General features: G+C 40.5%; 1 protein-coding gene across 3 annotated transcripts in view; it reads right to left on the reverse strand.

Annotated features, from left to right (window-relative positions):
• Positions 1 to 15139, reverse strand: part of PLPPR1 (phospholipid phosphatase related 1) — a 182726-nt gene that overhangs the window by 32223 nt on the left and 135364 nt on the right. For 2 of the 3 annotated variants that reach the window (XM_036433177.2, XM_036433176.2), the window contains exon 3: positions 4261 to 4449. In XM_036433177.2, the coding sequence (XP_036289070.1) occupies positions 4261 to 4449 (189 nt within the window). The remainder of the gene's footprint in view (positions 1 to 4260; positions 4450 to 15139) is intronic. The other variant, XM_045579953.1, reaches the window with a different exon arrangement.

The raw sequence follows: 15139 nt of genomic DNA on the forward strand, positions 1-15139 counted from the left end.
CAAGGTGAAGAATGAAGGGTGCACACTCAGAAGCAGGGCCTGTGTGGATGTAGGCTCTTGGGGTCTGTGTCCCCGTGACCCAATAAAGGCTGCTTTGGATGAGCCATCCCTCCCTAGGATGGGGCAGAAGAAATGAACATAGCTGCTTGCTCCCAGGCAATGTTTCTGAGTGTCTGGAGAGTTCTGCTTTTTGACCTGATGCTGCTGACTTACTTTCGGACCTTGAGGGGAGATCAAGCACCATCAGCAGGGTTCAAAGGCCACATGGCTTTCTGCCATTAACCCATAAGCTGTAATCAGCCCTGGTTCCTAGCAAGGCCTCTCATTCAGGAAGAAAATAAAAATGGAGCCAATATCCACCTAGTCATACATAGAACTAGCTGGGACCTTCGGCAAATCATTTGCACCCAGTTAAGCCTCAATGTTCTCAACTCAGAACGAAGGGAATTGCACCATATAACTTCTCTGTGTTTTTTGACATGTCTCTTTTCTGTTTCACTGGCATGTTGTAAGGATAAATTAGGCAGGGCTGCAGAATATAAGTAAATTAAAAGATGTTATTCTTATCACTATCCTTTATGGACTATTTTTCAGCACATATTTTGGGGACCTGCCAGCATCCTTGGTCACATTTTCATCAGGAAAAGCAAAGGAGTAGAAAGTCTGGAATCAGGGTTCAATACTTGAGAGCTGGAATAGAGCTATAGGTTCCTAATACTCAGCTTACTGTCCATTGGCTCTATTGCCTTGGCCTCCCATTGGAGCATTTGATCTTTCTAATTGTGTCATTTGGGGTAAGAAATCGATGAAAGAGAGATGATCAAAATCTGCAGCCTGGAGAAGAGTTTCTGCTGAAAAACTTAGTATAAAGGAGCTATAATTTTTGCCTATAGAGAAGAGAAAATTCTTCACAAAGTTCTATTTTTCTATATTTGTTTTTTGGACCAGGTGAGTCTATGCTTTTTAGAATTGCTATTTTCAAGTCTTATTAAATTCTAGTCATTTCATAATTTATCACCAGAAGAACTGGAGTATACAATTTGTTTTAAAATATATATTTTGATTTGACAATAATATGCATTCATGCAGAAGTGGAAAGAAATATATAAGTATTAGAGAGAATTTAAAAAATGAACTGTACCATTAACACTCAGAGGTAATCATTGTAAATTTTAGTTTATTTCTTACTAGTATTTTTTTTTCCAGATTTTTATTTTTATTTTTGGGGGGGTGAAATGGGCCAAGTGCTAGATATTGGCTTGTCCTTTCTAAAACTCACAGCAACGACCCAGAAGTGACCTCCTGTGCAGTTACTCCCCCCGCCACCCCCTAATTTCTTACTAGTATTTTTATATATAAGTATACACTTGGGAGTATACTTCAACACGCACAAGGTATCTTCTTAGGGTCTATTAAATATTCAGACCCATAGACAGCCACATCCTACACGTGGCCTTGGTCCCCTAGGGAGGAATCATAGCTTTCCCACAGGGCAGCATCACATGCTTCTCTTCAGCACGTGTGTGTGCCATGGTCCAACAGAGCATTACAGCTCAGGTGTAAGGGGACCACAGGTTTACAAGAGGATGCAGGAGCCACCAGGCTGAAAAGCCTCAGCCCCATAAGAGCTCCATTTTCATGGCTCCAAAATGGACATGCCGTTTCCGGCATCTCTGTACTCAGATGTCAAAGCATGGTTCCTCCTTGGCTAATTATAGTTCTCTGAGTCCAGATGTATTCACTTACCAGGGATTAGTTTTGCCTAGTAACACAGAGCATTTTAGACACATTTAAACATTTATTCTATTCCCTTTCTTTTTCTAGGGAAACAAAGCCAGAAAATTAAGAGAACCTTAGATTATCTTGGAGAAGGGAAAAAAACATGGTTGACCCATACTGTATTTACACAATTCTATATTATGTATTTAGTTAGTTCCAAGGTTGTTTTTTTTTTCCTCCCCTATTTAAGCTATTGTTTTTTTTTGTTTTTTGTTTTTTGTTTTTTAAAATATATTTTATTGATTTTGTACAGAGAGATAGAGAGTTAGAAACATCAATGAGAGAGAGTCATCGATCAGCTGCCTCTTGCACACCCCCTACTGGGGATATGCCCGCAACCAAGGTACATGCCCTTGACCGGAATCGAACCCGGGACCTTTCAGTCCCCAAGCCGACGCTCTATCCATTGAGCCAAACCGGTTTCGGCTATTTAAGCTATTGTTAAGATGAAAATTCCTATAGACAAATCTTTGTATTTCTTTAAAACTCTGGTTATTTCCATAACATAAGTTTAGAAAATGGAATTAATGCTTGGGTCTGAAGTTTATAAAATGCTTAATTCAACTTTGACAAGCTGCTCTTCAGGAGGAAAATACCACTTTACACTTGACTAGAAATGTACAATATAAAAGCATCTGCATCTTCAACAACGTGGGCTATCTGTCTCTTTAAAACATTTGTCAATTTTCTATGGGAAAAATGCTGTATTTTTAGATATTACTTTTCTTTAATAATCGATGAGTTTAAAATTGTTTATATGCACACAGCCAACTCACTGTTTTGCTACTTGTCTATTCTTGTCCTCCCCCATTTTTACTTCGGAAAGTTCATCTTTTTAAGTACGAAGGATATTTACATTTGAATCTCATATGCTGCAAACTTTTTTGCAGGCTTTATATACTTTTTCTTTCGATACAAATGTTTATTTTTAAGTAGGCAAATCTACTAATCCTTTTCTATATGCTTGTATCAACAATCCTAAGTAAAATTGTTGTGACTATTTGAGGGTGCTTTGTGGTTGTGTTTCCAGACAGGTTCTTTCCCCCCTGTTTCTAACCACTTAGTAATGCGTGCCAGACACTGAGCTAAGGCATGTTTATGTATCATCTGATCTAAGTCTTGATACAACTCTATGCAATAGTCACATTACCCCCATTTTTATTGGGGGGGCGGGGGGAGGCAAAGAGTGACTTGCCCAAAGTCACACAGCATCATTTGAATCTAGGTATCGGATTGCAAAACTAATTGTATTAATCACCCTGACATATCATGTTTAATCAGTGCTGACCCTCATCCCTACAGCAGCCTTATCAAAATAATTAAAATAATAAAGCGTTATGATTCCTTATGTCCACATTACCTTTCAAAAGTTTATTCCATTTCTCATCTTAAAGCAAGCAAAAATACACATAGAAAACAAGGCTTGAGCCGAATGTCTGATCAATCAGAATATTCCTCAGCACACCAGCAAGTATTTTTATTCCTGTCCAAGAAAGAGGGGGGAAGGAGAGGGCAGGTGGAGGAGGAGGCAGAGTTGGGAAGGCGTTTATTGGAAGAGAGGTGGGGAAATGATCACTGAGATTACATCCCAGACGATCTGACTTTGTAAAATGTTTGGGCACAGAAATGTTTCTTTTAAACCCCTTGCCAAGCCATTTTTAAAATTAAAATGTCTAAGTGTTAAATCACTCTTTATCAGATAATCCAGATATGCGAGCTTTGGGCTTTGAAACAGTCTCCCTAAAGGATTGTCTGGCCTTTATGTTGGCCTCATGAGAGGAAGGAACGAAATAAATGAAGGTAAAGTTACAACTTAATTGAATGTGATGTAACGTGAACAGAACCAGAGCGTCAAGAATGAATCAGAGCAAACATCAGGTCAAGCGATTGCTCTCATCTCTGGAAGTTCAATCAAAACAGCAGGAGACACAGGCCCCGGGGATTCTCCGCCACTCTCATCCAGGGGCTTTATATCAACCCTGGCAATTCAAGACCTTCTTAATGCACACCACCCACCGTATATTTTTTCAAGACCACAGTAGCTGTCCTTCACACATTAGCTCTGACCATGCTTGTTGAATTATGACATTCACACATGCTTAAAAAAAAAATATATATATATATATATATATATATATATATATATACACACACATATACATATAACACACACACACACACACACACACACACACACACATATATATATATATATATATATATATATATATATATATATATATAGATATATATATATAGATATAAATTCAGATACCAGAAAGCAAACACCACTTACAAAAGACAAAGACCTGTTTCAACGAGCTTTTATGCAGAGTCACACTGACTCTGTTTCAGCTGAAACAGGACGCCCCTGAGAAGGCTGCTGCTGAATGCCCAGGAAGGGAGGAAAGAGGAGAGAAGGCAGACAGGAATGTGGCTTAGCATCTGACGACAAAGCAGGGAGTCTATTTCGGTACTTACAATAGCGGTCGGGGTGGCAGCCAGCACACAATACAGCACCAGAGGGGTGATGAAGCTTTCTTCCTCTGTCCCCGGGTAAGGCTTCATTAAGTCTCCGTCCTGACAGAAGAATCCTTGGATGTGCACCTGAAAAGTGTCAGTGCATTCGAAGTAGTAGGCAAGCAGCACTGTCCCGGCCATGATGACAAGCTGAAAATACAGCATGGCCACACAGAGACATTAGCAGGGCTTCGCAGCAGCGCTCGCCCCTCAGAGCACAGCCCCTCCATCACCCCGCGGCTCTCCTAGTATTGGTATTGGCGAGTGCGTGCGTGCCTGGCTCAGCATGCTCTGGGCTCCGGGAGGGTGTGCTCGCCTGTCTGCCTTGTAACATCTGTGATCTAAACCTTCCAGCAAAGAACACACAGCTCCCATCTGAGAGGCACGGCACAGCAAGGCGTGCAGGAGACCCAGCCTCTGCGGCCACTCTCTCAGAGGGTACATGGGAGCTGAGGCAATATTTCCATTCAGGACAGAGGTGGAAAGTCAAAGGGCAGTGGCAGAAGAATTGGCAATTTGTAGATGTGAGATCTGTTCATGAGAAGTTCTATAAATTGTGAGAGGTAGGCTTACCTTATTATAAAATATTAGAGGCAGGGAAATCATGAATGAATGACCATGGAAGGAAGGGAGGAAGGAAGGAAGGGAGGGAGAGAGGGAGGGAGGGAGGGAGGAAACAGGAAAGCTAAAGCCTAGAATTTAGCTTTGGGCCAAGGGAAATTTTCAGAACCACATCCTAAATTATTGGTAGGGATGAAAACAGTGCAGGTATTCTACATTACTTATTACTTTTGTCCTTTTCCAAAAAGCTTTTATCTTTATTCCAAAATGCTTTCTACCAATAAATCAAGGACTCTGTTGCTGATCACATCTTATTATAGACCTGTATCTTTCATAGGGTTAGACATAAAAAGAGACCTGATTACCATTTAATTTTGACTCAGAAATGTCCCAGATACTCACCAAGGTTTAGATAGTGCTTTTAATAGGTATGTGGAGTTGAGGGGACATGGAAATGCCAACATTATTTTTCTCATTTGTATTTGGAAGAAACCAAAAGGCCAAGATAAGATGATAAAAGTAGATAGTAAACATCTTTGAGATGTCGAAATTTCAGAAAACTAAGCTGGAAGAGATCTTGGGGAGCTTCTTATCTAACATCCATAGGAGAGAAAACCGAGGCCCAGCAAGGATAAATCAAGCAAGCTAAACATGTGCTTAGACTGAAGCAGGGAAACTTCAGAATTATTTTTAAGTGTTGATTTGCTTAAAAGTGTCAATTATTTTTAAGTGTCGGTTTGCTTAAAAGTGTCAATGTAAGCTTTATGAGGAAAAATAGAGAACTTGGGAAGATGTATTGGTACATCATTTATGGCTTTAAATTGGGGCAGTAGGGGGAAACCATAATCTTTTCAGGGTTCTATTTCAGCCCTAGAATGACTAACCCAGGGTCATAAATAGTTATTATTAAAGCCAGAAACCAGTTTATAAAGTCAAGGCCATGGTGTTTCTATTTCTTTTATGCTTGACCAGTCAACTGAGCTGACCTGATGGGAAGGAATCTAGCTAGTTGACCTGAGTGATTTGAAGCTGAGATAACACTAAGATGCCAACAGTTTAGGGCTCTGCTTCTGGAGCTGTTTGTCTTCTGCCTGGGGCTGATCTACAATTTCTGTGTGTCTTATCCATGTGGCTAGAAACACATCTGTCTCTCTCGGCATCATCAGTCCTTGGGAGATATATGTTTGGGGAAAGGCAGGATCTCTGAGGGCTTTTTAGACAAAACAAAAATAGCATCTGGCTTCCTCTTTGAGAAAGATTATTACGTTTCTGTGCCTATGTGCTACCACTTTTCATTGAAAAAAGGGAAAGGTAAAAATGAAGTACACAAAAGCAAAAACATCCACATCCACATAGATATGGTGTAAATTGTAAATTGACTCAATAGAAAAGAGAATAGAAACTTTTAGGACATAGAATTGTCTTAACATCAAATACATCAAAATCAACAATAACAGTCATATGTTTAATTTGAAATTTGGAATAGCTGCCTGACGAATTGAATTCTGAAAGCAGCATCCAGAGAGCATTGAATGAATGAGTGAGTGAATCAATTAATTACAGGGCATGAAGTAAAGGGCAGGAATGTTTGGAGACTCAGAGTAGTAGGGTGGGTGGGAACTTGGGCAGCCTATGGGACAGAACGTACCCACTGGCATGAGTCCCCTTGCCCTTGCTCCCCCATGAGTAGCCATATACCCCTCCCTATCATTTTCTTTTTAAAAATTTTTTTATTGATTATGATATCATATAAATGTCCTCATTCCCCCATTCGCATCCCAAACCCCTCCCCACATATGCCCCCAACCCCCTGTTGTCCATGGCCACTGGCTAGGCCATATGCACCTCCCTATCATTTTCAAGCAATATCAAACTGCCCGGAGAGTCCCTAATGGTGTCAGAGACGCACAGATGCAAAAATAGAACAATTCAGTTCTTGATTTCTTGCTCACAGAACATTCTCTCGTGACCATGTATTAAAAAACAAAACAAAAACTTATGCATTACTGCAGGGACAGAAACACCACATTGGTTCCATTTCCAGGAGCAGAGAGGCCTGCCTGCCTTGCTGCACTGATGACACTGCACAATTAGCCATCAGCATCCTCCCTTCTTCCTCCCTGTCTGGGCCACGACTCATCACTGTCTAGGTTTACACCACTGGTGCCAGCTGGCACACTTGCCATCTCTGTTGCCTTCTCCAGCCCCCTTTAGGGATGCATGGAGGGAAGCCATAATGTTGGTGTCATATGAGCAGATGGTGAAGAGCTGTGCTGGACCCAAGAGCTGGTAGAAGGGTTGACGATGTCAGTGAGAAAGGAGCAGCTATGGCAGGGTGGGGGAGAATAACGAGGTGTAAGGAGCTTATGTACCAGGGATTTTCCTCAGTTGTCTCTTTCTAAGAATTACAATCCAATATACCCTGTATATAAAAATGCATTAATTCCTGATCATTACACAAGGATTCAGAAGGCAGAATCCACCACTACTTGAAATCCAGCGTCTCAGGGTTGAGAGCACTCTGTTGAGAGCACCAGGATCTCTGCTGATCAGAGAAAAGTGAATGTCACAAACAGTCATAACTGGGAAGGTCATAAAGTTGAGAGAAGATATGAATATTTTCCATCAGTCTGTAAAGTCTGGAGCAATTGCAGATTACTCATTTATATGACCTGATAGAACCTGAGAAAGTGGGTGAGAGATAATGGTGGTATAGAATCATATGAGTGAGTGTGAGTGTGTGTGTGTGTGTGTGTGTGTGTGTGTGTGTATAGTATATCAGCGTGTCCAGAGAGTGAGAGCAGACACATAAGCTCATGACTTACCCAAAATCAACCAATCAATTAGAAACTCCACAAAATTGAAGGTGCTGCCCACTATGTCAATCTGTAGAGGCCTGCTGCTCTGTGGGAGTAGGATATGGCTAACAAGGTATTGGGCTGCTCAGCTTTTAAAGACGATACTGAAGGTTAGAGAAAGGAAACACAAAGTGTTCAGTCTCTTCTCAGATAAGTACCAAAGGAAGGTAGCCCTGGGAATCATTCTTGAGGGTAGTTAAATGTTCTCTTGGTCATGATATGTTGTGTTTAGCCATTATACTCTGATGACATAAGGGAAAATTAAGAAGGAAAATACCCCCATAATTTGGAGATGAAGACCTAACCTTTGGTCTCTATTCTTCCACTGACTGGCTTTATAATCCTAGATATATAACTTTGGCTTTTCTGAGCCACATTGGGGGGAAATATTCTAAGGGGTACAACATAGTATGGAAAGTGGAATTAAATGAGAATGCGGTAGAGCCTGTATGCACAGCTGAAAACTTACTTAATATCAGAGATTTTTATCGTGGAGGAAAGTCTTATACTGTACAAAATGTGAAAAAGTGCCTGGCTGGCATTGGTCTGTGGTTTAGCTTCAACCCTATGAACCAGGAGGTGCAATTCCTGGTCAGGGTACATGCCCAGGTTGGGGACTTGATCCCCAGTGTGTGGCATGCAGGAGGCAGCCAACCAATGATTCTCTAATCATTGATAGTTCTATCACTCTTTCCCTTTCCCTTCCTCTCTGAAATCAATAAAAATGTATTTGTTTAAAAGAAAAGAAAATCTTTGGAAATACGATTGCCCAAATACCCAGGATAGTTAACCCTACTCTAGGGAATGGAGACTTGTGTCACTTCTGACAGGTGAGATGTGTGCAGAAGACTTATTACGTAAATAAGTAGCGGGGGGAGGGCCTTTGAGTGGGAATTCAGGGAGGAAAAACTCATTAATCTATAAGGCTGAGGCCTTCTCAATTTTTAAAAAGCCAGTTGAAGAAACTACACTTAACCTATAAATTCCAAAGGAGATGTAATTTTCTTGCCATCTTTAAAATTTCCTTCATTAATAATCAAAAGAGGTTTCCAGTAAAAGAGATATGGCTTTAATCAGCAGACATAGCCACCGGGTGAGCAAACCCCGCTAGCACAAGTGAGTACACAAGCCTAGTGCTTGAATCATCATCATGGCAGTTCTAACTGAGCACTGCACTAACTGGTTTGGGGGAGGTTAGGTTGTCTTTCTGCATCAAGAATGGCTTTCTAATGGGTCTTAACAAATCGTTTTGAGTCTTTGCCTCCACTGAAGAAAAAAAGAGAACTTCATTGTTGCTTCCTTTGGCCTGTCCATGTTATAATAATACCCACATTAAAAATCCTAATGTATGATGTTGCAAATAAAAGTAATTTACTTAAGAACTGCGACATTCTAATCCACTTAATCTTGGAGAAACAGGAGAGAATAGGATTTCACCCCAACAAAAAAAATTTGCCTAGTCATTGTGGCTCCACCGGAATGGGATGGAGCCCAATGGGGCTCCATGGTATGTCTGATCCCGTTCTTTCCTTATTTAGGGATGGGGGCATGTAATGTGTTTTTCATCCCTAGGAATGCTTTGGTATAGAACACTAGGTACAGATGCTGTAAAGAAGAACCCAGAGTGGATGCACACTGGCTTAGAGGAACACTAGAGTTCCTGAAATGGCTCCGGAAGACTCCCTGAGAACCCCATGCAATGCGAAGAGATGTCTCCTTCGGTGCTGCTACAGCTCCCTGGGAAGACCTACAGGACCCCAGCCCTTACAGTTCTGCATTGCCATGTCTGATTTTCCTGTGTCTCCCTCCACCAGACTGTGAGGCCTGAAGGGAAAGTGTCCTTCATATCTGTGACTAGTTTAGCACAGGTCCAAAATAGATTTTTAAAACATATCAGTTGAATAAGTGGATGAGATTCTAGAATTCATTTTACTCACAGTTATTCTGGCATCTGTCCAACAAACATATAACCTGAAACTGTTTAAGACATCTTATTAGTATATTGGCTAAATCTAAAGTTTTGAATATAAATCAACATATTCTGAACAGTATGTCTGGTATGCAAGATCTTAATAGGTGTTTTGAAAAGAGAGTTGTCATTATTTTGCTCTAAAAAATGAGGGATATTTTCATGGACCTACTGTTTCATGGTTTTAAGTGGATATATATATATATATTCAGTTGCTTTTAGGTATTAAAATCACACTGTTATCTCTTAAATGAAAATTATTGAGACTTCTTGTTTGTTATTTAGAACATGAATCTTTCTCTCATCATGAGTCTTTAAATTACAGATCTACTTGGGGGAAAAACAAATGATTTTATGACTCTAAATTAGAATAAAACCTATAACAAACACTGAATATTCTGCATGCAGTATAGAACAAATGTTAAAAAACTCAGCAACACTAACAAAAACACAAACAAAAAAGAAAAACAAGGTAGAGCTTCCTGTTTCCTTTAAAATACTTTTCAACAGACGTACTTAAGATACCATTTTCATTTCCCTACCAGAAAACAGCATGATTCTTCTTTCTCCAAATGCCTTGCTAAGTTTCTTGGGAATTAGGCAAATGAGAAGAAAAGGAAAAACATTTTTCTAAATCAACCAGTTCATTCTTCTTTCTAATTAAACAGGTAAATCTTATTGTTGCATAAGATTTAGGTGTTCTCATTTTCCTTTAAGAATTACCAAGTAGGGATTTTCCATGTGTTCCTGAAAATTACTGGTTAAGTTGCCTCTGTAATAGTGCCTCTCCCAAACACACTACGCTGCATAAATGAACACAGACCAGACGATCACTCACACTCCTGGAGATTGTCAGATCACAGGTGCTCAGGCCTGCACCTGCTTCACTCCGGCTGCTTCTAAGCAAAGTCAATTTTTCTACTGAAAGCAATTTCATGAGCACCTAGGTTCAGTTTGCTTGTCAGGTTTTGCTCTGTGGGAGTAACATTGAACATCGGTGGAAATGTTCTTTGTCTGTACTCACAACATGGTAGCAACCAGCCATGTGGGGCTACCAAGCCCTTAAAACATGGCTACTGAAACTGAAGAACAGACTTTTAAATCTGATTTTACCTTAATTTATTTAAATTTAAATAGCCACACATGTCTAGTGGCTTCATATGGGACAGTACATGATGACTTTGCATTAGCAGGATTGTGCCGTGAACCAAACATAAATTTGAACCTCTTAGAAAATGCTAAAATGCTGTAATCAGAATTTAACTCACTGGAGATTAATCATTATTAACATGTAGTATCTACTTATTTTTCTAGATTTCCCCCCATATGAACACACACAATCGTAGGTAGATTCATAGATAGAATTACACTGTGCATGTTATTCCATAGCTTGCATATTTTGATTATCTTCCTCTGTTAGTAAATAGCTTTAGTTACATGAGTTAACATATTCCCCCTTCTTTTTTTTTCTTTTCTTTTTTTTGCTAAGCCATTCTCAAATTTCCCATCAAGGAAACTGACACAGATGTGCTCAGGGACTAGCTTCACCTTTAGGGGTAGCATGCTGGGTGTACCAAGGGCTCCTTCTCAGGATGAAAGATGACAACTCAGAAGAGGAGAGCTGTGCATGCAGGCAAAGTCGTTAACATTATTTATACTCAAGAGGAAACAACTGAAGGGTTCTGAGCGGGGAAGTGACACCTTCAAACCTGTCACTGGAGAGGGTGACCTTGTCAGTAACCCACATTAGAGTGCAGCAGAGTCCCTTGTCAGAGAAATCAGAGTTGGTAGAAAGTTCTGTTTACAGGTCAGTTAGTGGGAACTCGGCATATCACTGATCCTGCTGTGCCATGGCATTTCCGGAGCAAGCTCACAAAATCCCACTGAGTTCTCTCTCAACAGAGAGGAAGTAAAATACAGTGTCAGGTTAGTTTTCAACTATTATTATGAAGATATAAAGGAAGTCATTCATTGAACTTTTATTGATAAACTATGCCAGGCATTAGGGAAACAGAAGTGCACAAAGGGAAGTCTCTGTCACACGGGGAGGCCAGAAAAAAAAGAGTACATGTGGGATGGGAAAAATAAGACGTTGAATTTTGAACATATACATTTTGAGATGCCTAATAGACACCTAAGTGTATATGTCCAGAAGGCAGTCAGATATGCAAGTTAGAGATACATTTTGGAAGTCATCGGAGTTTGTGATTACCTAGGAAGTGAGCCCACAGAGAGAAAAATGAAGTCAAAGAAATGAGATGAATGAGCCAAGGAGACAGAGTTGAAGAGAAGGTAATAGTGAGCCATGAACTAGAATCTTCAAAGAATGGGGGAGGGACTGGTCCAGAACTTTGGGTAATTGTGCCAAGGAGGCAGAGTGAGTGGTACCAATTGATGGCATGAGTTTCCAAACTTAGTGGTTTTGAAGGTGAATAGGGCAACTGTCTAGAAGTGATGAGGAGCAAGGACCCTACCTTGTCTCCAAGACTAATAGCACAAGGATGTGAGGAAATAAAATCTAGCACTGGGGAGAGTTCTAGGAAGCTATATAATTGCAAAAGCCAAGCTCACAGTAAGAAGAGGAAGGAACTGTTCAGACAAGGTTACAAAGCCAAGGGACTTGAGTGATGACAGACTTGTGAGTTGTAGAGTTCACAGGGCTGCAATTCAGGGTTGAAGTAGGTGGGAGATAGAGTCAATGAGAGATGGTATTGTGTGAGCACAAGAGGCCACATGGTGAGAGATTACCTGAGCCCTTGTTTTCTAATTGCGGTGAATATAGATAGGGATGAAGGACATAACAGAATTAGCCCCAGTATTCTTTGAGGCAGATCAGAGCGGATGCACTGAGAAGGAAGGAAGAGACAGTTAGCTCTTCTGTGTTGTGAATTAAAAAACAATAAACATTTGAGTGCTAATGCAGGAATGTGATCCCTTAATAAATGATTTCATCGTAAAATGTGTTTTCTAAGTTGTGCCACTGTAGCACTAGGCATCTCTAGGGAGCATGGATTCAACCCTTATCACAACAAATATGTGTCAAGTATCTATACTGTACTGGGCATGGGAGAGGATGAAGAGAAAGGAAGGCAGTCATCTCTAGAAAACATGTGTCCTCAAATGCAGCTGTGCCTCTTGCCTATCAGGTGACAAGAAGAGTCATGACAGTTTCAAGCCTTTTGTTGCTCACTGGAGGTGCAGCTCCTCCTTTGTCTCCAGGGCAACCCACTTGTCCACTTCTCCAAATGCTCCAATGTTGGATAGTTGTGTCTTAGAAATGCCTGCACCATTTTATAACAGACCTAATAAACCATGACACGCATACTGGACCGGCATCTTCATTGTTCAAAATGTGAAGGACCTAAACCCATCTGCCACACCCAATTAAGCTCCCTGCTCCCTGTATTTTTTAAAGAAATGAGAAAAAATAGTAGTTTTCAGTCAACAGGACTAGAATGATCAAAACATGCCAAACTTCTCCATCCATAATTATGAAAGACAGCAGTAATTCTTGGGGTTCTTCCCTGATAACACCAGTAGGGTCTTCCAATCTCTTTCCACATGGTATTCCAGTCATATCAATTGATTAGAACGAGGCCACCTCTGATGATCAAAGGAGCATCACCTGTTCAGACATATAAAATGGGTCCTGAAATGGAACCCCATAAGATTTTTAGTAGATGCTGGAAGGATTTCTGTGCTCCTTCACAGTACTCTGTGTTCCTGAGACAAGAAAACTAGTTCCAAAGTATCCTCTCCAGGGGAGAGGGCACAAGAGGCAACCTAGCATGGGAATATGACCAGTTATTTGCTCATCAATGAGCACCTCCAGGTGTTGGAGGAAGCCAGTAGCTTTGGTTAAGATGGTTATCTCCTGCCCCAGGGATGGCTCCAATTCTGGCATCTGATATTATTGCTGTGTCATGGAGTTTGGCATGAAAATTGATGCAAACATGGTAATTCTACAAAATTTACAGCATTGAATGGAGCAAAGACTTTTCTTCCCTCTAATCTTAGGCTAAGGTGCCGGCCAACGTATTTTATTAGGAAGATGTTATTATAGCCCCCCTAATAATCCTAAAACTGTGTCTCAATTTGAGTCTCTTCTTGGGAGAGGCTTTCTTTACCTTGCCTTTGAGAGGAATGTCCAGCCATGAGGCCAACCACATAAACTCAAAACTTGGAGTCATCTGAACAGTTTCATTTAGAGAAGCAGATACTGAAAAGATTTGGCATTTTTGTTCCTATGTTCTCTCTAAGTTGCACAGAAATTAAGCTGCTTAGAGATCTGAATTAGGGGAGCAATTATTCTAACCCCCATGATAGGGAAAGGCTCCCAGAATGCATAATCTCTTGATGCTTATGAAAAACTGTCACTCTCTGGCTATGTATGCTTGACTAGAGGTTCTGCAAAGTAATCTAAGCCTCATTTTCTTGCTTTTATACTCTCAGATTGATATTTGTTCCTTTTGAAATGATTGTTTCATTTTAAAACGTTCTGAACAAGGCACAATGCATAATCTGTATCACTTAGCACTCTAAATACTCTGCCATTACACCAGGGTTCTTATGGTTGAGCATGCCTTGTCAATGGAAATTTATTCAATGAAATGTGAAATTACTTTAGAAGATACATTGAGAGCGTTTGCTCTAGCTGGGCATGCTGAGCTAAAAAGGTTCAGGGATTTAGTTATATATTAGGAAGTTAATAATTGTTTATCATTGGGTACCTTGCCATTCTTGACTGCTGCCTCTGCCTTTTGACCAGCCACATGACCTCAGAGGGCAGACAGTCCAGTGTGTGAAAGATAATTTCAATGGTGTCTTTACATTTTCATGACTTTTTTATTTCTTATTTTTATTTTTATTTTTATTTTAATGTCAGAACCAGAGTGTGTAGCCGGGGTGCTGGTCTGAGCTTTGCCAACTGTCCCCTTCCAACCTGCATCATCACCATCATACAGTCTCCAAAAGTAGATTCTGATAACTATTAGTATTGCTGTATGAGCTAAGCCAGGTTTAGCCAAAGCCATTGCCAGGCAATGGCTCCTTTGTTTCCTATGAAGGAGGACAGCAACTCTATTCCCTTGAAATCAGAAAAAAAAAATATGTTTAGCTGGATATATTCAAGAGGCGGTTATATTCTCTCAGCAAGGTCAAGGACTCAGAGGTGCTGGAGAGAGAATCTATAATAATAAAAGCATAATATGCTAATTGGACCAGATGTCCTTCTGGACAACCTTCTGGATAAAGCTGGGGCTGCAAGGGAAGCCCAGGACCCAGGTGCCAGAGGGAAGCCAGTGCCAGCAGCCAGGGGGAAGGAAGGCCTACTTTTGCAAGAATTTTGTGCATTGGGCCTCTACTAATAATAATCATGCAACTTTAATTCCTAAAGAGATTTCAATGAGTACCCTAAGTCTGAATGATATATCCTTTCATGTGGGAGCCTATA

The sequence above is a fragment of the Pipistrellus kuhlii genome, unplaced genomic scaffold, assembly GCF_014108245.1.
Source record: "Pipistrellus kuhlii isolate mPipKuh1 unplaced genomic scaffold, mPipKuh1.p scaffold_m20_p_12, whole genome shotgun sequence".
NCBI classification, from domain to species: domain Eukaryota; kingdom Metazoa; phylum Chordata; class Mammalia; order Chiroptera; family Vespertilionidae; genus Pipistrellus; species Pipistrellus kuhlii.